Here is a 27,896-nt window from a genome sequence, read left to right as displayed (position 1 = left end):
GATGTTTACGGATAAGCTTCTTTTCTGAGGCTTCTGAGACAAAGTGCGCTAATTGAAAATCCATAGAAGCGGCCCTTCGGGGAACAGGAACAGCCATTATCACATTAAGCTCTTTTTATGCATTACGACTAATACACAGCAAGTTTTTTTTTTTTCTTTATGGGTAATTGCCTCTGATTACATCTCGTTGGCACTGACTTAATTGCTGTGAAACGTGTAATTGCAAGCGAACGTCTGCTTTACATCAACAATATTCCTTTTGCAGATGTTTTCAAGTTGGATCCAAACTTCCTGGAGAACGAGGAGAAGTACAAGACAATTAAACGGGGTGAGTTAATGGCTCATTTTCTTTTACGCGTTCTCTGTTCTTCTCATTACAGTCTATTAAAAGAGATGCCCTCTGATGCAGAGTCTCCGCTTGCGCATTTTAATTTTAATTGTGCAGTAATTGTACAATGGACTGGAGACAGCCATATGGTACGGGAAACTGAAATGGTGGCCCTTGATTGCGACAATTGGAGATGCTTGTTCTCTGATGTGGAAATGATGACTTTATTTACGGCTTGAGGAGCTAAGCTAATGGAATCGTTCAGTGGGGGAGAAGGTGGCAGAACATGATTGTGTGACATAAGATGCCAACAAGAGACCTGGGCAACGATGAAGAGTGTGATTATGTGATACCCTTGTCACTTTTTCCTCACGTCAAGTTGAACTGAATTCCAAGTAGAATGAAGTTTTAATCTATTGAGACTTGGTTCTGCATGTCCATAGAAAACTTTAGTGTGTTCTCCATGATATGCACTTAGAACTTAGTTCTCCATGAATATGCAGAACTAAGTGCATATAATAGAGAACACCATTCATGGATATGCAGTTCTGTTTTTGTAGGTGGACATAAATTCCAAATGCTCATTTAAAGGAATCGTTTGCATGCTCAAAACAAATTTGAGTGTTTGTTTTTTTTTTTCAATTGAACACAATATATATATATATATATATATATATATATATATATATATATATATATATATATATATATATATATATATATATACATATACATACATACATACATACATACATACATACATACATACATACATATATATATATATATATATATATATATACATACATATACATACATACATACATACATACATACATACATACATATATATATATATATATATATATATATATATATATATATATATATATATATATATATATATATATATATATATATATATATATGTGTATTTATATTATATATATATATATATATATATTTATATTATTTATATATATATATATATATATACATACATATATATATATATATATATATATATATATATATATATATATATATATATATATATATATATATATATATATATATATATATATATATATATATAATTTTTTTTTATTTTATTTTATTTTTTTTTTTATTAAGGATACAGGTTGATGGCACCCATTGACTTCCATAGTAATTTTTGTCCTACTATGGAGGTTAATGGGTACGACCGAGTTGCATTTTTTATAATATTATTTGTGTTCAATAAAAGAAAGAAACTCAAATTGGTTTAAAGCCACATGAGGACTCCAGATGAATATATTTGAAGCAAGAAGGAACCCAATTCTAACAATTATACACGACTAACTTTAAACATAAAACAGATTTAATAAACAGCTACATTACATAAGTTTATGAGACATCTCCTAATTGCCCCCCCCCCACCCCTTATTTTTTATTATTATTAATTTATTTATTTTAATAAATTTTTAAATATAACTTCAACACAATATTTATTGTTTTAAAATAAAACTGTGCAAATGTCCCTTTTTTCCCCTTTCTTTCTAATCTTTTAAGTATCCATTTGTATTCTTACTGACTATTTCTGATGTATCTCTGATTTTCTGTTATGTTCTAGTTAAAAAAAAAACACGTGGGAGAGTAAATAGTGATGTAATAGTCGTCTTTGGGTGAACTGTTCCATTAAGACTGTTAAAATGTGATGACTATTTAGTAACAGCCTTCACTATTACTGTGAAATCTATAATATCCTTTGTTTATATTCATATATATATTCATATATTAATTTGCCATTCAGTGACAGACGGACAGGCTCATCCAATCTATCGAACTCCATCTTTTAAAATTTAAAACTCAATCTAAATAAAACACTCTCCTCATAAAAGCCAGCTTATCTGTGCGATGCGACATTGAAAACAGATGATTCGGTTCGCGTCTTCTGATTGGTTCTCGGAACATAGCGGCTGCTGCTGTCAGAGGGAAGTGGCATTTAGAGGCTTTTGCCAACAAACTGTTATTTCTGAATGCACTGACGCCAGGATTTAGATGATTTGAAGCAAAAATGTTTGTTGAACATGTACTACGTGCGTAAAGCATTCGCTCAATGTCATTAGGTCATTTTTAACTGAATTGACCGTTAAGCTACTTTTCCATCTCTTCACATATACAGTTGAAGTCAGAATTATTAATCAGACTGTTTATTTTTTCCCACTATTTCTGTTTAGCAGAAAGAGGTTTTTTTCAACACGTTTCTATACATAATAGCTTTTAATAACTCATTTCTACTAACTGATTCATCTTTGCCCTGATGAGCTTAAAGTGACATGTCTGTATGAATAAATGTTGTTATTTCATTTGCTACACGTACCCAAGCATGTGCCAAACTTGTGGTGTTTTCAGTCATCACAATATATAAGGAAATGAGCACATTAACTAAAATTTTTACGGTTTTGAGAAAAAATACTGTCGTATTATGAAACGTACATTTTTTAACCATTTTTTGGGCTGCCTTTAGCTTTAACTTTGTTTAATGTAAAGAAATTGTAATCAAAATGAAAACCTTTCATAGAAATGGTATTGTATGTTTTTAATTGATTGAATTTATTTTGAGCTTTCAAATGGAATCAAGAAAAATTTCAATTGGGAAAAAGTCAAACTTTGGGATAAAATTAAATGATTAATTTGACCGCCATACATTTTGATTTAAATCTAGTTGTTATTAGTCCCCTGTTTAGTGCATCTAAAGCAGTTTGTATTGATTGAATTACTCAAGTAAAGTAAAATAAAAAAATGTTTAGGAAATTAAACTATTTGAACATCATTATAATTAACTCTGAATTGACTGAAATCACAAACTTTAATGTATAGTGCAAAAATCCTACAGCTTTGTTAAATAACTGAAAAATATCTTAACTTGAAGTTGGTGAAAGGGATTTAATCTGTTGTCTTTTCATGTCTCAGAAATTCTTGATGAAGGAAGCAGTGATTCTGGTGACGATGCGGGCGGCAGTGGAGATGATGAAGACGATGATGAGGAAGATGAAGAGGCGGCAGCTGGAGAAGGTATTTTACTTTACTGTATAGTCTGAGAAAACGCATAGTATATTAATATTCAGTGTTTCCATAAGATTTTATTTTAGAAGCAGTTTTCTTTTTCTTATGCGAGTGCTAGTGTTTGGGGACATTGCTCTGCATTAGTTCCAGTAGATAATCCTGCTCATATAGTCCCTTGGGTCCTCAAGCTAAAGAGAAACTGCATAAACCACTGCAGCAAGCAGGAGACTGCCTGTTCCAGACTGTAGCACATTGTGTTTCAGGCTTTAAGGCATCATGTCTTTTTTTTTTTTTGTCCCCCCTGAGATCCACTAAAATTTATTTTTTTAAATTCAAAACAGTCTTAATTTAGTTTGAGGCCAGACACATTCTCTGTAGACTTGGACTGTTTAAATGCACACACACACCACACCACACCACACCACACACACACCCTGTTGAACATTTGCATCATAGGAAACCTCAGTAAGCAAGTGGGTAATGGTTAGTTTCAGATGTCTCATTCACATCGCTGCTATAAACATGTCGCCCTGAACACCCAAAGCATGATGTTTATTAAACTGTTGCTCTTTTTTTTGAGTGAGATAATTGGCCATAGACTTGTTATTTGCTCATTTTAGTAGCACTTGTACAGATGCTTTAACGGTAACAAGTATAGATTTGAAATCATTTTGAGATGATTAATTCTTTCATTTATGGACGTTTGTTATAATATGATACTTTTTTCATTAGATACATTATTCATTACATTCATAGAAATTTACATTCGATGTCGACTACCCTGTTGTTGCCTATTGGAAGGAATGCGCCAATAAAGACGCCATTTTAGTACAGGGTAGTAGGGGTGTGTACCTACACTGGTCTCATGGTTCAGTTACGATTATCATGCCATCGATTCTGTTTAATTCGATATCTCGGTGGATCACGGTGCATTGACGATACTTTCCATACATAATTAGATTTTTTCCTCACAACACAAGATTTCTTTTTTTATTAAAATCTATAAACATATTAATATTTATATATAATTTGTAATACAATTGTTCTTTAAAACAGCAGTAAAATATATGAACTGTACCTTTAATTTTACTTGCTCAAAGAAAAAACTATTTCTCAATGTATCAAACAAAACTCCAATACATGCACAGAAGACAGCATAAGCATAGGAAATAAACTAATGTAAATATTATCCTGCTTCCCTTTTGAGCGCTGTCTTACACCCCTATTATTTGTCATTGTCTTCACCCACTCAACAGAAAGGGCTGCGCTTGGCTTTAGAAATGAAAGCGCCGTTTACCAATAAGTGACGCGAGAAGAACAGCCGTGGTTATAGTCTGTATGTGCATAATACGCGGTTATCACAGGTAATGCGAAATAGACACGCTCGTGTCTGGATCCACAAGTATCGCTTTACCAGCCGAGAGGAGAAGAAAAATTACCTCACAAACAGGCCAGCGCAGCAGGTGAAATGTCCAAAGTGTTTGAGAGATGGAGAGAGGCAGAGACGGATTTTTACAGCATCTCTCCCTAGTAGAGAAATAGCGGCTCGTGTGTTGTGCCTTCTTCAGTGTCAGCGAAAGACTTTCAAGCAAACTCACAAGCAGTTGAATTGTGCATAATTATCTACCTTTTAAGTAGTAGGAGCGTTTTATTTAGTCGCCCTCGCCTTCTTAGCCATAGTATTCTACTGCGACATCGCACATAGGAAATAAATGACGTCAGTTTATAATAACTGGTTATGATCTATTTCTGAACCGATATCCAATTGTCCCCATCTGCATCACGGTGCACCAAAGAAACAATTAATTTTGACACCCCTAAAGGGTAACGCTTCCTTGAAATGAATGAGGGACCAATGTGCAGTGGAGGACTGTGGCCATCTAGAGCCAGAGATGTACACAAATACACATATATACATATATCTATTATCGGGATTTTTCCTGGTGGTCAGTACGCAAATATATTTTTTTAATTATGAGAATTATAATTTTTCGTAATATTTCTATATGGATAAGTGACTGCACAGACATTCTGACAGAGTATGTGTTTGTGTGCATGGAAATGTAATTATCCCTTCCTACTTGTTAAATTTGATCAAATCCTTGTCCTGAAACACATCCCCTCTCCTGCTTTCACTTCTCATTCTAACAGAGGGAGCGATTTGTTTGTGAATGAACCCCTTCAATGAACGACTCATCACTTATGTAATTAGCTGACAATTATAGAAGTTTCTGGCACCAGAGCGTGTTCATATATATCTTTTTATTGTTTGCTGATTTATTCAACAAAACTAGCATTAACCTTGTATTTAGTGTGAACTTGCCTTTGCCTTACGATGAATGCAGTAAGAGACAAGATAATCAATAACATGACTTGTTGAGCACAAAAGTGCGTAACATACAAAAACGTAAAACCGAAATCTTACCTATGAAATGTTTAGCCTTTGTGCTTTGTTTTCTTTGTTTGCTTGTTACTACACCTATACATGGTGCTAAAGTCCAGCTTCTTCACATCTGGCATATATCTATGCATTACATTAAATGCATTTGGACAAAATATAATACTAAAATATACAAGAAAAAAATTATGCATATTAGCCTGATAATTTTTCAAAAAATAACACTAGCATATACAAGAAATACATTTTAGCAGGATTTTCTACCACTAGATTTTGTCCAGTTTTAAGCAAGAGGTTATTATTTTATAAAAAATATGACACAATTCCATTCATTAGCATTTATTCTTTTATGTATTTTAGTGTCGTGTAGGTCACAGTAAGTATGTTTAATTTTTATAGAAATATGGGTGACTTTTGTCCATATTTTATTTTCAATCGAAAAATTATACATGTTTTCTGCTATATTCATTCTTCCATGGCGGGGCGCCACACCAAAATTCAGTTTATTTGAGAGCGCACAAGAAAATGCGCTTGAGCAGCATATATTTAGCGGCGTACATGAAGTTTTGCGCACGAGCAGAGGATATCGGCGCGCAAGCAAAGACATTCACAAGCTTGTATTATATGAATGCGATCTAGACTTGTAATACTGCGCTCACAACATTTGTAAAATAACGGCACAGGTAGTTGGTAGATCTGTGTAAAATAAGTCCTGCCACCACAGCTGGAAAAAACCCTAGAGTACACAGTGATTATGTATTTTAAGATTATATATTTTACTTCACTTAATTTAAAATAACTTATGTCTATCAAAAAACACATTTCATTTACAAAAAAATCATAAGTCCAAGGCATTCGGTGGGAAAAAGTAAAAAAAAAAAAAAAAACTTTTTTCGACTTGGGACCTTTTCAGAGTAGCTTGGACTTAAGATTTTTTTGTAAATCTATTTGAATCCCTTATCCAAAGAGTACAGACACATTCATTAGGAAACTGGTTTCTAGTGACAGTTATAATTTTTTAAACTTTAAAATATTATTGAAGAGAGACAGCTGTAGAGTCACACGTGGCTCCCGAGCCATAGGTTCCCTACCCCTGCTTTATGCAGTATTTTAATTCAACTTTCCCCCTAAAAGATTATAGATCAAACTTCAAATCTGTCTCTAGCGTTTTTAGATGTTCCTGAATTTGTTACTTGTTATATATCCCATTGATTATAATGTGAATGTTCAAGTGTTCCCTGTCATTGAGCGCAGATGGTGTAAAACTCTGCGTTCCTGTGATCAGTTGAGCTTAGCTGTGTTAATTGCTTCATCAAAAAAAGACAGTAAGCCTGTGAATTAAAACAACTCCACAAAGAACAAGTGCTATTGACCTCTGGAGACATATCTTATGACAAAAGCTTCAGTCAGCCTGTTTTATCTGACTATTTGGCTGTTCTTCTTCTTCTTAACTGTATTTTTGGTTCTATCTAGAACAAGAGAAAGTCACCATTTTCGACCAGACAGAGGTGAACCTGGTCGCGTTTCGTAGAACGATTTACCTCGCCATCCAGTCAAGGTGAGTGTGTGCATCTTCAATTAATTTCTGTGTCGTCTTCCATGAGCAGAAAGAAAAGGGCTCTAAAAGCCATCAGAAGTAGTCAGTGCAAAGGCTTGTTTTGGCTGGAATTGAAAAACAACCCACATTTGAGATCCCATGTGCAGAGATGAAGCTGCTTTTTTCTTCTTGTTTTGAGACCAAAGCTCCTGAGGCCTCAGTGAGCAGATTGAATTAATAACATTTCAGATTAGTTGTTTTTAATTGAATTTCGCCGGCACAGAGCAGCAGACGTGCCATCATGGATCACAATTCACTGTGGTGACTTCAAAATAAGTTATCCTTTGATATCAGCAGGGTTTGAAAACGGTCTAAACAATAATTCAGAGGGCCGATTGACGAGAGTAGGAGGAAGAGTGTTTTCCTTGGCTGTTTTTCAATGTATCTGCTTTTCACTAGGGTATAGAACTGGAGTTTTTTTTTTTGGTGATATTTATGAGGTCTTGATGTTGATTTGTGGTTTGTTGATTCATAACATCCATGTGGGTTTTTTATAGACCAAAACTTAAATTCTAACATCAGCTTTTGATTATTTTAGGCAAGGCAAGTTTACTTATAGCACATTTCTACAATGGTAATTCAAAGTGCTTTACATAAACCGGAATAAAAGACACAAGTATAACATAATAAAACAACAGAATAAAATGAATAAAAATAGAATAAAAACTCCTGGAATTTGTAATTTCCTTGACCCTTATGATCTTAGGGATCTGTTAGGTTTGTATTCAGTCAGCGTTAAGGTTGTCACGATCCTCCAAATCCTCGATTCGATTACATTTTTGATTCTAAAGTCACGATTCGATTCGATTTTCGATTATGAATAATTAATTAATTAATGACCAATTAATTATTTGTAGCCTACCATTTAAACTACCTGACCTGCGTGGTCTTTGTTTTACCCATAAACAAATCATACAGTAAATGAATAAAGGCAAGATACACACATAATTACCACTTGTCAATCACTTTTTCTGCGGGACTCATGAATAGGCAGTGATCTGTGTCATTATAATGGCGTCGGTAAAAAAGACGCACAACCAACAGGAACCAGCCAACAGTATCTGAGGTGTTCGCTAAAATGACTAAGTACAAGTGAGTGAAAGATTGAAGCAGTCCTCTGACTGCCTGGACCTGCTCTCTCGAGCGCATGGCTGTGAGTGCGTCTGTGTCTGTGTGGTCACGTGATGTGCATTTTCAGAGGTAGAGTGGAAGAAGGGCTGCTCAGAAATGCTGCACGCCACTGTGGATGTCAAATCGTTGTCGTTCTAAAATGCCATTTAAAAACAAAGACAGTGTAAACAGGGCCTGAGTGTGTCCTTTTCGCGAGCGGATTTGCAACGGGGGTGGGCGGAGGATCGCGATGCCGGTGTTGTCTATCGGACGAACCGTACGTAATACGTACATAGCAGAGCTTGCAAAACTGTGTTTTTTTTTTGTCGACAACACGAACGTTGTCAACATAACTAACTAGAAATCCAAAATACTTCCACACCGGCGACTTCATTGAAAGAGGAGAGCAAGCCAAGCTGATGTGACATGGGGGCGTGGCAGCATCGACGATTCTATTTTTTGATTCGATAATCAAAATTGAGCATAAATTTTTTTAATCGAAATCGTGACACCCCTAGTCAGCGTATGTGTAATGTATTGATATCCTAGGCCATTTAGTGATTTATAGACAAGTAGTAATACTTTAAAATCTATTCTGAATGTAACTGGGAGCCAGTCTAAAGACCTAAGGACAGGTGGGATGTGCTCCGATTTTCTGGTTCTGGTCAGAATCCTGGTGTTCTGGATGAGCTGCAACTGTCTGACTGACTTTTTGCAAATGCCAGTAAGGAGTGATAAAAAGGAGGTGATAAAAGCATAAAGTTTCTCTAAATCTTCACTGGAAACTAAGCATTTAATTTTTGCAATGTTTTTGAGATTATATTATGATGGTTTACTTGCTGTTTGACATGACTACTGAAACTCTTATCTGACTCCAGAATCACACCAAGATTCTTGACCTTATTTTTTGTTGTTTGACCCTAGAGCCAAGGTACGCATTCACTTTGAGAACCTCATTTGAGCATTTCTTTAGAATGTAATAAGTGTATTTAAGGATTTGAAGCAAGTTGTTTTATTTTCAGTTTTTTTATTTATTTATTTATTTTTTGATGTTTTACTTTGAATTGTTCTGTGGTGTGACAGATTCATTGATTGATTGATTGAATTGTGGTTGACAGGTCACATAACTACACATGTATTAATTATAATAGTAGTCACTTTAAAAAAAAAAATTTCCAACAATGTAAGGTGTATATGTACAGCAATGGAAGAAATTAAGAGACTGCTTGACAATTCTTTGGATTTATTAGGTATAGGTTTGAGTGAAATGTTAATGTAGTTTTTATTCTATAAAAAGATGAGGACATTTTCCAACTCAGGTTCTAAATTATCGTGGATTTCTTGTTTAAGGATGACGCCAGGGATTTTAAAATCTTCTTACAAAATGTTGCATCTTACTTTAAATAAGCTTGCAAAGGCTATTTAATGATTGTTACATATGCTTGTTTATATGGTGTGTTTTAGGTGTAGTGCTAGCTGTGTTTATGGTTCATAACTCACAGGCAGCCTCGCAGCTTTCCTTTTTCCTCTTCTATTGACCTGAAGCTTTAAAAGGCTTCTGTCGTGGAGTATGTTTGAAAGCACTAAAGCTTTCAGTGCCTCCAGGCTGTTGAGCACTCGCACACCAAAGATGCAGCAGAGGCTGTTTCTGTCAAGAAGTTTGTGTGGTCAAGAGAGTCTACTCAATGTTTTTTCAAAAAACAAAAATGCCACCATAATTCCAGATTATACTAATATAAAAATAAGATATAATAATAATAATAATAATTATTATTATTATTTTTATTATTAATAATAATAATAATATTATTATTAGGCTGCATGTCCACTGAAGTGTTGTTTTTTTTTCCTCAAGCTGAGCATTTGTTTTCTGGTTTTGTCAATGGTAGAGCCGTGTTTTTGAGTGCGTGCGTGCGTTGTAGTGAGGTGCTGAGTGGGTGTTTTATTTTACATTCTGCGCTGAGTGTGCAGCACTTTTTCAGCTGTTAAAAGATGCAGCGTCCATTAGTCAGAACGTTTACATGGACCCCAATAATCTGATTTTAATCCGATTAAGACAATGCTCTGATTAAGAGTCTACTATGTAAACAGCAATTTTTTATTAATTTAATAATCAAACTAACATGGACATGTCTTAAATCGGATGAAGACATGTGGAGTATGCTGATTTTAGTCGCATTGAAGTGCAGTAGAGATATGTACACACTGCAATCACACATTACTGTTGTCAAGGATTTTCGCTGAATTTTGCAACAGGCTATTTAATGCACACACGGCTGTTTGACACTATTCTATGCACCTACCGAGCCCGTGAAGGATCACAGACACGCTCAACATGAAATGCAGAGGGTTTTTTTCTACCGTTTGTCGTGCAGTATCAAATTTCATTAAACAACACTCTTCACTGGGGCCATCCAGTTTCCTAAATGAAAGTGAGAGTGCCAAACTGCAGTTGAAGTCAACAAATAAAAACGAAATACACAAAATTACATGAAGTTTCAGAGGAAACGTTAATCATCATGTGCTAAAACATGTAAAACAGTATCATGAAAGCAACATTCTTAAAGCAACTCATGTAAACACCTTAATACTATTATTGTCTTATTCAGATCAAGGCAAATAATTTGAATACTGACGTTCATGTAAATGCAGTCAATTTGAAACAAAAAAAATATCGTGAATATTTTAAAAGCATTATTAACTCTTTAACTGATCCACCAAGAAAAAAAAAAGATTGCATTTCTTAACTCCTAATGTCTCTAGTTAACACACTCAATGCATTTTTTTTTTTCAACGCATCCCATAATTTCTAAGATTTTAACCTCTAACAAATGGTTGATGTGTCCGTTTATGGTAAAAGTACTGAAATTATTATACCGATCAAGTCAGAATTATAGTAATTAATAATAAATTATGGGCTAATAATTTTGTCCCAAAAATGTTTGTTTTTATTATTAAAAACTGCTTTCATTTTAGCCGAAATAAAACAAATAAGACTTCCTCCAGAACAAAAAGTATTATTAGATATACTGGGAAAAGTTCTTTGGTCTGTTTAGTATAATTTGGGAAATATTTAAAAAAGAAAAAAAAATCATAGGGCGGCTAATAATTCTGACTTCAACTGTATATACTATGATAAATATGTAAATATGAAGTTTAAGGCCAATTAAAAAAAAAAATTATATATATATATATATATATATATATATATATATATATATATATATATATATATATATATATATATTTAAAATAAAACTTTTTGAACACTAAATCATCTTTATTTTTTAAATATGCAACAAAAATATTTTAGATTTTCATTTAAAATGCTTTTTTGTTTTTTTATTTATTTTTATTATTATTTTTTTTTTTACAATAAAACCTATAATAAGTTTAGTAATGCAACAGGATTATGTTTGTTAACAATACTATGTGTGTAAGCCATTATTTAAAACAGTCATTCTTAATATTACTTTAACAGTCATTGTTTAACACAGTCAAAACATGCTCAACTATTTGGTAGAGCGGGCAGTCAAAGGGTTAATAGCAGCAGTAGTATTACTCTTTAAACTCTTATGTTAAGTTTACTCTTAAATGCACATTTTTAAAACCAACAAATCTGTTTTTGGGTGTCATTTTATTGTTGTACGGTCCTTTGATCTTAAATCTCAAAATTTTAAAAAATTTATAAACTCATTTCACGAGGATCACATGCTTATGATTGTTCACAGCTGGTCCGGTATGATTCAATTATGATTCACCAATCAGGTTATTTTTGGAGACTTAGGAATCGTCTATGTTTATACCGCAGTCATCTTTGATTTGAAGAATCCCCCTTCTTCCCCTACTCCTCCTTTCCTAGATGGGTGAAACGGCAACCCAGTGATTAGCACTGTTGCCCCACAGCAAGAACGTCATTGGTTCTAGCCCTTACCATATCTTATCATCATTTCTGAATGGAGTACACATGTTCTCCCTGTGCTCGTGTGGGGGTCCCCCGGTTTCCTCCCACCATCCAAAAACACTTAACTTGGATTAATTATCTAAACTAAATCTGCACAATAGACATGCTCTTAGTCTTCATAGCAATCCCTAATTGCACACTAGCTTCAAACATCAGGGGAGTTCTCGAGATCTACCTGAGCTCAAACTACCCTTTTGCTCTGCAAACAGGAGGGAGCCCCTAGGCTCGAGGATCTTATGAGCTGAGGGCTCTCTCCTGGGACAGCATGCCAAACACCCTTTATAATCAATCATCACCTAAGTGTGAACTCTTGAATTGCATTAAATGACTCCAGATTTGCTGTGCTTGTTTTTAGAGCTGCACAACTTTGCATACACTTTTTAAAATTTATATCAATTTCATCGTAGAATAAAAATAATGAGGCTAATAATAATCATAACAATCATACATCTAAAGCACAACTGTACAATTATAACAATGGAATTAATAGTTTTTTTTGTTTAGAGCATCATTTAATTCATCACATTGTGATTAAAAGTACAGCCCTACTTTGCATGCAAATTAGCAGATAAATGCATGCACATTGTATGTGATCACAGCTCTACACAAATACATCAAACATGAAATTCAGCTTCTCTTTCCAGCTTCATTCATTCATTCAGCTGCAGTATGTGTGACAAGCCTTTAAATATTTCACCAGCTGCGAGTCAACTGGATTTCTTAAGGTCTTTAAACTTGCCTGCTGGCAGCTGGATTCACCTCTTAAAACAAACCCAGCATCTCACAGCTTTCTATTGCTGTACTGCAGCTCAGCTAGGGGTCGACCACTCTGTTAACTGCCCCGAGTGCAGAAAGAGGGCACAGGCTAAAAGAGAAAGGCTTTACAAAGCTTCTCGCTCATTCCTTCTACAAAGTGCCTTTGAGGTTGATTTGGCCCACAAATCCCCTGGCCAGAGGCAAGCCTCGTGTGCGTTTGTGTGTGTGGACAGGAAAAAGTATGACCCAGTAGGAAATTAGATTAGCCCAGCCATTTTTCTCCCGAAATCAAGTGCATTCATTTTGTGGCACAACCCTGTGGTTTCTGGTGTGGGGTTTTCTTTCTGTTTGTATAGAGAGGAAAGGAAGTGATATGAAGGCATTTTGCTATTCGTGTTCACTGCTACTGATTTAAAGTGATAGTTCACCCAAAAAAAAACACAAAAAAACTGTAATTTACTTATTCCAAACCAGCATATTAAGGTACATACACCTTGCAATAAACTGCTTGTACATTTTCTGTTCTTTTACAGACTTGTCTATATATTATTTCTTATATATTTCATTTCAAACTACTACTTTTTTTTCACAATATAATGTTTCATATCGTTCAGTATAGATAATTATTGAATATATTTTTACAATACATTTAGGAATATTAGGATTTATTTAACCACATTAGTTTAATTGCCCAACATTGCGAAGGCAAATAGTTTTAATAGTCAAAAACAAATCTTGTGTCTTATGTCTATAATAAAATAAGCAAGTGTTAAACAGACTCTTGCTACAAAGTGTGTGCAGTGGTAAAGTGTGAACACTGAACAATCAAAGCAAACTTTAGGGTTTATTGTATCATTATAATTCGCACTTAAACCAGTTAAACTGCGTGTCCGGTACCGGGAACAAAATTACATCATCGGGAGAATAACTATAGATTTAAGAGGTCTGTCTGCATCAATAACACCATATGACCTATTGGGTGAAAGCTTAGAATGTCTATTTTCAACTGATACACATCACTTTGATATTTGTTGTACTGTTACAAAGTTATTTACACTTAATTTACACTCGATGTATAATATCTGGCATCAAATCTGTATGAGTTTAGTTTACTTAAACGAATTAAGTCCAAACAACTGAATAGCTACTTAAACGGTTTTAGGAAACCAATTGCAGAAAATGGTTTAAGTTGACTGAACTCAAATGAATAAAGTTAGTCAACTTAAATGTTTTGCCGCAATCTGTTTCTTCAAAGCATTTGAGTAGCTATACAGTTGTTTGGAACACACATAGATTTAAACAAGAAGTAAAATCTAACATGTGTAAAGTAGAAATAGCATAAAAAGTAGGTATTTTAAGTAGGCCAATTTGGCATTGCACAATGTCTAATGTGAAACATTGCGATGGACGATGACATCGTCTACATAGGCAGCGGTGAATTATTTATGAGTAATTAATTAATTTAAATTAATTAATTATTTGTAGCCTACTATTTCTATTACCTGACTCACATGGTCTTTGTTTTACACATAACCAAATCATAAATAAATAAAGATAAGTTACACATAAATTACCACTCGTCAATCACTTTTTCCGAGGGTATCTGGCATGAAGAGGCAAAGTGATTTGTATCGTTATAATGCCGTAGACAACCTTGGTTGGTAAAAAAAAAAAAAAAAAGGTGCACAACCAACAATATCTGAGGTTTTTGCTAAAATTACTAAGTACAAGCGTGAAAGCGAAAGATTGAAGCAGTGTACTGAGGCTGTGACACTACCTGATAGATTTAAAAGACCAAAGAGCCGTTAGATAGAGACTAATTAAATATCACATTTAACACTATAGTGAGACACAATACAGCGGTACATACTTGATAAACTGTTCGATGTGCACTGCTCTCTGGAGTTTTGTGCTTATTGCACCTGCTGACTGCTGAAGCTCAGACGTGCACATATGCTACAGCATGGCAAAGTGTGTTTGTGGTAACGTGACGTGCATTCTCAGTGGTAAAGTATGGAAGGAGGGCTTTTCTGAAATGCTAGGTGAATCACCTGTGTGGACATGGCGTTTTCGCTCTAAAATGCCATTTTGAAACTAAGATGTATTGGTGTAAATGGAGCCTCAGTGTGTATTTTTCACAAGCTGGTTGCTGCTGCGACAGGGGCAATGCAGATGATCATGATGCCGGCTCAGCATCATGATGTACATCGACAATCGGTGGCGGACGATCACGTAGTCTATCAACCCAACCCTAATTTTTATTTAAATCATTTTAGAATTATTTTTCAGGGTTTTCACCTTTACTGGATGGAAAAGTAGAGAGTATTGACAGGAAAGCATGGGGAGCAGAGGGAGGGAAAGGATCGGCATAGAACTGCAAGGCAGGAATCGAACTCGGGTCAACATGAGCACTGGAGTGCATGTGTCGATGCACTAACCACTACACCTCTGGCGCCGACCCAACCCTAATTTTAAGACAATTTTTTTGTTTTGTTTTTTCAGTCAAGCATATTACGAAAAAAGGTCATTGTGTATTAAACAACCTGCAATGATGCAGACCAAATGTAATTAATCAAGCAGTGTCAACATGACCTTTTTCACAAATTTAAGGTGGTAAAAATGCCAGCTTAATAAAGTAGGTTCATGTGAAGGGCATAAAACAGCTAAAAAGGTTATTTTTCCTCAAATGAAAGTAATAAAAATGGTATATCCCAAATATTAATAGCACTTTCAAATGAAAACAAAAAAGAACATATAACTTAAAATACCCAAATTTGACAGTGGGAGCTCAGACCCTCCAGGATTTTGGAAGTCCAGTGGTTTAGAGATTATAAAATGTAACAAAAGAACACTTAAAAAAATTGTATGTATTTTCAGAGCAAAACACAAGTATTGAAGCAAAAAAATGGTTTAAGTCTTGAGTAAAGCAGCCATATTTTAGGCCGTAATGATTAAAAAAAATGTCCCTGCAAAATCCTTTAGGGACTGTAATAGAGTTGTACACAAATATCTCACACCCCTATTGGTAATCAGATCATGTTGGTAACTACTGACCTCCATTGTATTCCACTACAGGGATAACAAAAGGGTTGTTTCTCAAAATATCTTCTTTTGTGCTCCACAGCAGAAAGTCTACAATCTTAGAAGGACACAAGAATGACAGTGTTGACAGTTTGATTCAGTATGTGTGGTGTACGCTTCTGTACTGCTGAACTGTCCTGTCAGTCTGGTGATGTGTGGATCGGTATGGGCTTGAGTGGCATTAAAATGGAGTTGCTCTGAGCTCTGACTGTGCACCATGGGGCCTGTAGTGTCAAGTTGAGCCCTTTTTTTCTTTTTTTTTCTGGGCTGCTCGTGCCCTTTGAAGTAGTCTTGGCACATCTTTCTAACATTAAAGAAGTAGAGCAGAGTCAACTTTATTTAGAGCTGAAATAAAGTATTCATAGGGTTTTTTTCTGGTTTGGTCAGACTTAGCCACACGTCCCTACTGTAAACCGAAGCATTTAGCTGAGTTTGTTTTGGTCTGTGTGTTGGACAGATTAGTATCTGCGGGCATCACATGATGCTGTTTGTCAGCACTTTGTGAAACTAACTGATAGATGCAAAATTCTGTCTGAAATGTCTGAAGGAGATGCGAGGTTCATGACCATTGTTTGCTTTGTGCAAACAGAGTTTTGGAAACTGTTTGTTTAGTCAATCCCCATTTAATTAAAAATCAAGTTAAACATACATGGAGTAGCACATTTATATTGTGTTGCAAGCTCTTAATGCAATTGCAAGTTCTTATTTTATATTTTTATTTTAGAGGCCTGTGTCATGGGTAGGACAGAATCTGCAGATTTTTTTTTTGTTGTTGTTGCTTTTCTGTGCAGTTTTGTAAAAAAAAAAAAATTTTACCAGATTTATGCAGAATGATTATCGTAACTAAACTTAATGTATAATTAAGTTATACAAATATAAAACGTATATTTATTACTTTTATTTTATGTTTACAATGCAAATCCAATTAGATCAGGGATGTCTAAACTCTGTCACTGAGGGCCGGTGTCCTGCAAAGTTTAGCTCCAACCTTAATCAAACATACCTGGGCTAGCTATTCAAGCGCTTACTAGGCTTTCTAGAAACATTCTTGCAGGTGTGTTGAGGCAAATTGGAGTTGCAATCTGCAGGGCACTGGCCCTCCAGGGCTGAGTTTGGACACCCGTGAATTAGGCAAGGCAAGTTTATTTATATAGCACATTTCATACACAGTGGCAATTCAAAGTGCTTTATATAAACGGGAATAAAAGAGACAAATTTAAATTAAATAAAGACAAATAATCTTAAAACGGATGAAAACAGCGTAAAGACAGTTTTTCCAAATTCCAAAACAGCGGTGTATCATATTTTCTCACTTTACTTTAGGACTTTCCCATTCTGGTGATCAAGCCCCTCCTCTGTTGACTTTTTTTGTTACCTATTAATCTATTGGACGTCTCCAACAGATTTGACTTTTTACCTAGAATCGAAAAGTTAAGCTTTAAAGCCCTAAATTTGTGCCATCCAAATTCAACTTCCTTCTGGTCGTGAATCGCATGGCCCTTGATTTTAGCTCCCTCCTGGAAGTAAATTAGATCAACTTATTTGGTAAACAATGCAAGTCTCTCATAGTATATCTACTAAAAGACAGTAAATATAACTTTACAAACTGTAAAGTATATAAATCATATGAACAATGTTATTTAATAATATTACTGAAATGCATTTAAAAACTAAATAAATATAAATGTAAACACATTTACACAAGTAAATAAATAAAGGCAAAGATGGGCTAAAAATCTGCAGAAATCTTTGGATTTCTGTGTGCGCAGATTCTGTGTGAACCTAGTCATGGGTCACCTACACCAGGGCTGCTCAACCCTATTCATGAAGATTTTAGACAGTTTTCTGCAGTGTGACAACAGCTGCGATGATCGTAATTCCAAGAACCAATAGGAGTGCAGAATCTGATGAAGCGATCTATGCGACAATTCAAACGACAGCGAGAAATGTCATATGTCAATTTTTTTCTTCCTGGTTTTATTATTGAAACATGCCATGTGCAAAGTTGCAGCTACAGTTTTTTTACGTTTGCTGTGAGGAATCACTTCAGAACGGGTGATAGTGAAAGTGTCACGGGTTGATCACATCAAACTTCGGGGGCGTTTTCTTTTGTGTTGTGACATGCGAGCCATGTTCATGCAGTTTGACATGCTACAATCGTTCAGGATTATAGAAAATTGCACAATGTAAGCCGGCCTTAAAGGGCCATGAAACCCCCTCGTTTCAGCAGTGTGTTTTCACACCTCTACTTTGGAAAAAGTCAGAAAAGTGGGCGTGTCCAGCTCTGTTTAGGGGGGAGTGTCGGAGGAAGAAAAGAGGCACGGTGTGGGAGTGTCTATTTGGGCACGCGACTGTGTTTACATGGGCATCTGTAGTAGAATTATTTGCCAAATTATTAAATGGTGGACTTTAACTGTCTTCCATTCAGAGAATTCATTCATGTCCCTCGCGACAAACGAGATATTTGATTTGAGGAACTGCTGTAACCGTGTATTTTTCATGCAATGTTTGATACCGCACGGCGAATGAGAGGAAAAAAAACTCAGCATTTCCCGGAAACTTAAATGCACACGGCAGGTAGTGTCAGAAAGCCGCGTGTCTTATTCCTGACACAAAATGTGGTAAAAATCCTACACGAGGTTAAAGTTTGGTTGTGGTGCTAACATGTTTACACTCTGTGCAATAGTTTGTTCAATACAAACAATACTGTAGAGACAGGACAATCACCAGCAACTAGAGCCACGTCTTTGTTAAGAGGAGACTACAAGCGAATCCGGATTTCAGCGTTTGCAGATGAGAACAGCTCTCAGGTAAACAATAATCCTCCTTAGACACGTAAGTTATTGTTGTCGAGCGTCGCGTACACTGTTAATCCACACGTGACTCCAGATGAGCTCTCACAGAGAGAAAATGAAAACAAAACTTAACGGCAGCAAACTATAAAAGCAACACTTCACGCTTGTTTTGCCAACACAACGTGGCGTCTCTGTCGTGTAAACACGGTGACAGTAATGAATATTAATGAAGTTGCACAATAGAGCTCGCTGATTGGTTTGAACCAAGCCTTACTCATGCATTAATGCATCACACTGTAAGACGTAATAAGACACACTCTGGCACAGACGTCCAGTCTGCACGCTGGAATACAACGCTATTATGTCATGACCGTGACGCAGCTTCAAAAATTCGTTTCAAACCGGAAGTAAGAATTTGCTTGAAATAACGCAAAAACAACCAATTTACACTTAGTGAAATATAGGTGTCCTAATAGTGTTTTTAGCAGTGTGGGACACATATACGACTGTCAACAGCTCAAAAAATGTGTTTTGGTGTTTCGTGACCCTTTAAGAAGGATCAAGGTTGCAGCTAAACTCGGCTGGAAGGTAGATCTCCAGGAACGCGGTTGAGCACCCCTGATCTGCATTCTACATAATCAAACCTTTACTTTTATACATTTCATTTCTTTTTATATATTTAATTTATTCAGAGATGTGATGACTAACCAATACTTAAGCACCTTATTTCATTTTAATTCTTCACTGTAAAAATGCCACCTAATTTATTTGTGGTGGGACAGCATGAAGGAATTAAGTTTATTTTAAGTTTAATTTATGTGGATTGGACATAAAACAGTAAGTTATCCCTGCAAAAATCTCAAGAATTGTGTTGTTCCCTTCATTTTAAACAAAAGTCGTTTGAACAAGCAGCAAACCAAATCATCTTGTTGGGTATTAGAGACCGTTTTCTTTATTCATCATTGCTCTGTTTCATGAATATTCTGACTGATTCATGCATTAAGCTTTTTATGTCTTATGCATGTGTGTGTGTTTATTTTCTTTTTTGGACGTCATTTAAAAAGAAACATCTTCACGGTATTACATGTTAAATGTTTGTTATTATTATTTTATTTATAGCTATTACTTTGTATCTTTTTCTTAATTATTTTGACATCGTGTTGCTTTATCTCGATTCATTCTAAATGAAACGATGCATGATATTAAATTCATATCATCCATATGTGTGTATTTTATTTAAAACCTTTGTTACCTTTTATTTTGTTGACTTGTTTGAGTCGAGTCATCTTGACCAATTTATTATAAAGAAATTGCCATAAGGGTCATTTGTCTGTGAATTGCTTTTCTCTGCTGATCATAATAGAAAGATGTTTTTTATTTTATTTTTTATTTATTGTCTTTATATTAGTTGACAGTACCCAGTCTGTCATCTCTATACTCTATCATCACATTCAGTTAAGAATGCAAATGTATAGCTCCAGTATAATATAATGTCTCATTAGATCCAGCAGCTCTACAGGCAACACTGGCCAAAACATGTCCACATAAACAGAATCTTGCACTGACCTTAAATGAAGCTCTAGAGAGCCAAAACATTCCTAGGACAGGCATAGAGGTTGACCTACACAACAAAGAATCCTCATTTCTGTATAGATCAAACCTATTTTGTAATGTCTTTTGTGTTTAGGTCTGTATTTATTATTATTATTATTATTCTGCTCATGGTGTTACCAATGTTAACCTTCAATGGACCAGTTTCCTCTGGTGCGTTGATAGTTTTGCATAATTTTAATGTCGCCTGGTTCATTTAATGTTACATTTGATTTATTATGAGCTGCGGTAGCATGTAATGTATTAAAATCTCATGCATACCTTGGGATCTGTTTAAAGTCAGCATGTTAGATTTCTGTTAAGGCACGAGTTGCAGAAGGTGACGTTTTCATGTTTTCTTTTCACAGCTTGGACTTCGAAGAATGCGCCCACAAGTTGATAAAAATGGATTTCCCCGAGAGCCAGACGGTACGTAAATAAACGCTGCTGTTCCTCTCTAAAATCCTGCAGATCTGCGCTGCTTTCCGTGTCCCTGCACACAGCTGTTTATCGGAAGCTTTTAACTTCATCTAAATATTTGTTTTCGGCCTCAGAGGTAATTTGTGCCTTTGTGGTCACTTGGGAAGCATTTGTCATCTTAATATCCTTGTTTTGCAGTTTCACAGTGGGGAAAAATGGCTGTTTTGGCTAATGGTGACTGGGTGTTCCCTCCTGTTTTAACTGATCAAATGCCTTTCTCCAGAAATGACCCGTTTGTGATTGTCACCCTGCTGTTTCTCCAGGCAAACTGAAATTCAGTGCCAGCAGCTCATCAGTTTGATTGAAAGTCTTGAATTTGTCTACACCTGGGCTGCACTGCTTTTTAGGATAATAAGTTTTAGGCTAAGGTTGTGCATTATCTTTAATGATCTAGGTAAAACTATGTTGCAGGGAGTTTAGTGTAGTTTTTATATGGCTATTAAGAGTTTTTTTTAAGACTGTGAAGTTAATGTTACAATTCATTTTCTCTACAATAAGGATGTTTTAGCTTACATTGAATTTAAAACAAATTAGACCCATTACACTACCTGAAAAAAGTCTTGTTGTCTGTCCAAGTTTTAGAAACAACTGATATTAATTTGACTTCTAACTGATCATTAGTTATCAGAAGTGGCTTAAATGAAAGGCAAAGGCCACTAGATTATGCTTATTTTATGCTAATTTCCCAGAGTTCATCTAGTTTATTTGGATTTATCTTTAATGCCTCCTCCATTTTACCCCAGACATGCCTATTAATGTAACCCCAAATCATGATTGCTCTTTCATTAAACTTTGACATTGGCATCCAATAAAAAAAGCTTTGACTTTGGGTTCCAATAGGTCTTCTGCAGAGTTTGTGATGTTTGGGGTGCAGTTCAACAGATGATTCATCAGAAAAATCTACCTTCTGCCACTTGTACAAATGATCAACTAGAAGTCAAGTTACTATTTGTTGCTCTTACAATTGGAATCGACGACAAGACTTTTGTCAGGTAGTGTAGAGTTAGGATTATAATTAGATGAAGAATAGGTTTAACCCAAGAATAATTTGAATTGGACTGTTTGAATGATTTCACAAAAATCTATCTAATATATAAAAGTTACACAAATGGCATAATATAGCTATTAATAATTATTATTATTTTGTTTTATAAATTATGAGAATTTTCCAGAAAAAGTGGGTAAAAATTTTTTTTGTCACACTGTTCGAGGTCCTTGGGCAAAACAAAGCTAGGCTTACATCAAAATTGCATGTAAAGGATTTAGCTGTAGCTACAATTTATCAAAAGATGATAGTAATTTTTAAATAAATAGCCTGTGTTTGTTTCGTTTGATTATTGTTTGCTTGAATTGACTCATGTTTGGAATGAGATCATTTTTTCATCATTTATTAGAGTTGATTTGTTGGTGTTATAGACTATGCAGTGTTCAGCTAAGCTTTTGTTAAATAAGCAAGTGTGACTTTTTATATGTATAGATGATGATGATTTACATTGATAATGGCAGGCTGCAATGATTATATGCAACTGAGATGGCCTGGCGTAATCTCACCTTTTGTCATCGTAATGTGGAAACAGCTGCACTGTGCACTCAGGGGGTTTGGTAAAATGGCTGTTTATTTATATCACCATTGAGAAAGTTAACCACACTAAGTTATAGACTTTTCATTCAGACCCTAAATAATTATTGCAAATTCTGTAAAATTCCTGTTTTAACTTATGTTGAGCTATTGTTTTTTTTACAGTTCACTTTTCTTTATTAACACTGTTTACATATGCACCAATAATACTATTGTTTACTGTAATCATTTTAAAGACCGAAATAGATTTTCATGACTTAAGCAAACTTCCCATGTTTATCTGCAAGATATTTGTGGTTTGGAATTTTTAAGAAATGTGGTTATTTTTGGCTCCATTGTTTGCATATGCAACAGTAAAATTAACTACATGCAGACAGCCTTTTGATAAATCTGTAGAAAGTTCTGATTGATAGTTCCAGTAATTCATAGAAATGTATTTTCTAGAAACCTTAAAGTGATTGTGATTCCAATTCCCCTGAGTAAAGCTTAATTTTCTTAAATTTCAGACCAAATACATTATTTAATATCAAACATTATCAAATAACTGATAAGTACACTTGAAGTCAATATTTTTAGCCCTCCTGTGAATTTATATATATTTTTAAAATCTTTCCAGTAACAGTGTAAGGAATTTTTTTACAGTATTTCGTAGGCTGCTAGACGACCATCAACCATTTTCTCAGATGATTTGTATGTTCCATACAAGCCGAACCTGATTGGTCAGTTTGTGTCACGTGACTCATGATGTGCTCCTGCATTCATTCAACTGTGTGTGTCTGGAAGGCGCGAGCGCATTGTGTCGCTTCCGAGTGAAAGCCACACACCTCGATTGGAAATAACAAACTTGCGTAAACTCTAGAAAATATGTGATACCAACAGCCCCTAAAAGGCCGCCACCATTTGCGATTTCCTGTTGATCTTTTTGCAAAGGCAATTTGGATCCACCTGATTTGTTGACATGGTTTGCGCAGTACAGGTCTAAGCTTAACTGGTGCTTTAGGCAAACGACGGTCATGCTACCCTCACAGTAAGCCCAAGAGGGAGTGGGGTGTCACAGGGCGGTGCGTACGAAAAGGATCACCCAATTTGCCCATGACTAGATCCGCCACAGGGGTGGCTGATCCATTCCTTGGCAGTTTGCGGTTCCTTCAGTGGGCATTTTCCCCTTAGCAAAATTACTTTTCATAGATATCTGTTCCTAAATTCTTTTGCTGCTTGTGGGTTAAATTTGGGCGCTCAAGTGAATATGGTAATTTTTCAAAATAAAAGACTTTTCAAAATAAAAGATCCTTCAGACTCAGATGATTAATAAAACAGAAATAATTAATGATTTCTTTTGCCAACCCGGTACTATTTAGTGTTTGAGCATCACTAGTCTACAGAACAAACCACTGTTATACAACGACTTGCCTAATTACCATTACTAGCTTAATTATTCAAGCCTTTAAATGTCACTTTAAGCTGAGTACTAGTATCTTGAAAAAAAATAGTAAAATATTATTTATTGTCATCATGGCAGAGATAAAATAAATCAGTTATTAGAAATGAGAATTTAAAACTATTATGTTTAAACTTTGTTGAAAAAATTCTTCTTTTCGTCAAACTGAAATTGGGGAAAAATATACAGGAGGGCTAATAACTTTGACTTCAACTGTATAATAAGAGAGATGGATGTGTTTTCAAGCTACATCTTTAAGACTTACTCGAAGCACATTGGTTTTCTTGGCTCTCAGTCTGTTAATCAGTCCATTTGACCTTTTAAGAGCGATGAGGATGATGACCAGATTCAATCCCCCCGAGTCCACTCTGCCTTCTTAGTCCAAATATGGGTCTGTCTTGCCTGGCGCAGTACAGATAAGTCTGTAGGTTCTCCCTGGAGCGTATATGTAATGTCAACAAAATGCACGGTAGGGATCATTATGTTTTTTGAAAATGACTTCCGCTAAGACGAACCGTATCAAATAAGACGAGATAGTAGAAATGGCTGGAAATAGAAAAGAGCCTTCTTTTTATCCCCACTGCCACTTTTGCTGCTTTTGGCCATTTGAGAAAAGAGCCAGTGAGGTGCACAAGATGGAAACATTGTGTTTGCAGGCCTGAGGGAGATTGTGTAACAGCGGTAGCATCTTACAAATGTCTTCTTTATCGCATGGCTCCAGCCCTCGGCTCAGGCTCAGGAGTGGGTGCAGGTCGGCATACAAACATATGTCATGACATCATCATCACTATCACTTCCAAATATATTCATGATGTCCTTGCATAGCTCACCAATGAGTTTTTTCTTTCTCTTCCTTCTGTTCATGTCTTATTTTTGTTTGGCACCACATCAACAGTAGTGAATTACAGTTATTAATTATTTTATACTGTTAATAGTATTTGTTTATTTAGTTACCTTTGTTTCAAACATTTTTCACATGCTTATTTTAGGTATGCAACTAAATTAAAATTCTTGGCTGAAGCCGCAAACCGATTAAGAGGAAACCAAGGCAAAAAAAAGCAAAACACCAAAATAAATGGTCAATTATTAGTACTATTGCATTCAAGTCTATGACTGTGTACTAACCTTACTATAATTAGGGTATTGCACTTGCATACATTCGTATTAAAGTCTCCAAGAATAAAGCAATTGCAAATTATGAAAATATTTATTAAGCAACAATGGGTTATCGATCTGGAGATGGAGACTTGTTACAGTAAAATGTAGATATTTTATTTTGCCCAATAAATGCGTTGATGTTATTCACTGATTTTTATATTGTCGATCAAATGAACTTAAACAATTAAAAATGGATCAAATATTTGAGGCCGAAGTACAAAACCAAATTTAAAACTATTACAGTGTCAGTTTTGCTTAAGTTGCACACTTCTTTGATTATGTACAGTTGAAATCAGAATCAGCCCCCCTTTGGATTTTTCTCTTTTTTTAAATATTTCCCAAATAATGTGTAACAGAGCAAGGACATTTTCACAGTATGTCTGATAATATTTTTTCTTCTGAAGGAAGTCTTATGTATTTTATTTCGACTCGAACTAAAGCAGTTTTAAATGTTTTTAAACACCATTTTAAAGACAAAATTATTAGCCCCTTTAGGCAATTTTTTTTTCAATAGTCTACAGAACAAACCATCGTTATACAATAACTTGCCTAATTACCCTAACCTGCCCAGTTAACCTAATTAACCTAGTTAGATCTTTAAATGTCACTTCAAGCTGTATAGAAGTGTCTTGAAAAATATCTAGTAAAATATAATTAACTGTCATCATGGCAAAATAGTCTTAGGCCTATTGGTGTATGTGTGTGTACCCTTGGTTTGTATATGTACAACCACCTCAGAGATGTTGGGGGTCGTGAGTCACTGGTATTGTTATTTTTGCCATTAAAAAAATTTGAGAACCCCTTATCAATATAATTAGTAAAAAAAAAAAAAAAAAAAAAAAAGAGTTGCAGGTTAAGGAAAACGCATGAGAGGAAGTTGCAGTGGGCCTTGGTGCAAATGAAAAGTAAAAATGAAAGGTGTATTTATATATAAAGATAAATAGGTAACTAGATTAAATAGACAGAAAAAGATTGATCTGTGCAACAGCCACTGATCTGCTGCGCACTGCTGCTTTATTTCCTCATAGTAATAATCTTTAAATCGCAGATAAAATGCAGAGGATCCTAATAGAATGAATACACCGCAGAAATGTTACTTCAGACAAGCACATGCAGGACATGGTTTCTGTTTGCGTCTTGACAACAAATTGTTTCAGCCATGTTGTTCCTGTAATAAAAATCTTTCCGAAAATGCCACTTAAGGGTCATTTTCGGCCAAACATTTTCAGTGGCCAAATATTTGGTGCTTATCTAGCTTAATTCCAGTTCTGGAAATGTTACTTTTTAAAATTTATATAATATAATTAGAATTTTATAAAACTGATTCAGAATTTTCATATGTTTGAATAAATTAATGCATACGTTTATTTACATTTACAACTGAATATTCTGTACATATGTTAATATTGCACGTACAGTGCTCAGCATAAATAAGTACACCCCATTTTGAAAATAATATTTGTATCCATTTCTCAGAGAATATAGGCAATGCATGTTTGTGTATTTAAATAAAACTGATTTATTAAAGGGATATATTTATTAAAATAATATTTTAGTCACCAAACATATTTAGAAATTGAAAGATAATACAATTAAATTCAAGCAAAATACTGCAAAAAAATACAACCCATAAAATTTCATATGATTTTTTTTTATTTTTTATTTTTTAAATTTGTATTTAATATTTTTCTATAGCATACACATTTCGGTGTACTAGTTTTTGGACAGTTATCGTAAATTATTATAAAGCTCCAGATTTGGCTTCAGTACTGACTAATCTAATGTAAAAGCACAAATATACTATTGTATAGATTCCTATTAAACATGAATTTTAAAGATAGATCTGTAAAGGGGTGTACTTGTATACACAGTAAACACAGTTCTCAGCATATATGTTTATATTATATTTATATTTAATAATTATATATAATTTAGTTTAATAATATATTTGGTATAAGCATGTCTATATAATTTTAATACATTTAAAACATTGCTGAAAATAGACTAAATACTTAATATACAGTAGTCATCATTTGAAGTGGATCAAAAAAAGTCAAAAAGTCAAGTCATAAATCTTGCCAAGAATAGGTATTCAGTAGTTTAAAGACAGCTCTAAACTCTTTTGATCCACTTCAAATGTTGACTACTCTATGTAAAGCTTTTCTTTTGTGTATGTGTATACATGCATTTATCTGCAATATTGTAAAATAATATAAGTAATTTTAATATGTTTCTGGTGTCTGAAAATATACACTCTTTTGTAGATTGGATTTGTGCAGTGTTAGTTAATTAAATAAAAAATAAATGTGTGCATAAATGATTACCTCATTGCAAGGAAGTGCTCATGTTTGCCAGTTTGTTGGCGGCGGGACGTACTCAGAGCCGTCTCTGAAGCCAGAACTGGCAGAACATGGCTCACATCCAGACCTACCACAGCCCTCTGCGTCATCTCTCGCACACCACACACACAAACACACACACCTGAGCTCTGCCTCAAAACCCCCAGAGTCTGTGCAACATGAGGAAACACGTCAACTGCTCTGGTTTCCTTAACATCACTGTTTGATAAATAAG

At 34.8% G+C, this 27,896-nt stretch overlaps 1 protein-coding gene and 1 long non-coding RNA gene across 5 annotated transcripts in view; one reads left to right on the top strand and one right to left on the bottom strand.

Moving 5' to 3' along the window:
- The window catches only part of LOC147835389 (uncharacterized), a 170,000-nt gene that overhangs the window by 40,692 nt on the left and 101,412 nt on the right, over window positions 1-27,896 (bottom strand). The gene's annotated exons all lie outside the window — the stretch shown is intronic.
- Window positions 1-27,896, top strand: part of cwc22 (CWC22 spliceosome associated protein) — a 92,020-nt gene that overhangs the window by 28,732 nt on the left and 35,392 nt on the right. For all 4 annotated transcript variants that reach the window (NM_001077569.2, XM_087266823.1, XM_087266821.1 and 1 more), the window contains exons 12-15: window positions 266-328; window positions 3,284-3,385; window positions 7,248-7,332; window positions 21,036-21,096. In NM_001077569.2, coding sequence (NP_001071037.2) covers window positions 266-328; window positions 3,284-3,385; window positions 7,248-7,332; window positions 21,036-21,096 — 311 coding nt within the window. The remainder of the gene's footprint in view (window positions 1-265; window positions 329-3,283; window positions 3,386-7,247; window positions 7,333-21,035; window positions 21,097-27,896) is intronic.

The sequence above is a fragment of the Danio rerio genome, chromosome 9, assembly GCF_052040795.2.
Source record: "Danio rerio strain M-AB ecotype USA chromosome 9, GRCz13ab, whole genome shotgun sequence".
Taxonomy (NCBI): Eukaryota; Metazoa; Chordata; class Actinopteri; order Cypriniformes; family Danionidae; genus Danio; species Danio rerio.
The sequence above is the reverse complement of the archived record's forward strand: the minus strand, read 5'-3'. Positions and strand labels throughout refer to the sequence as shown.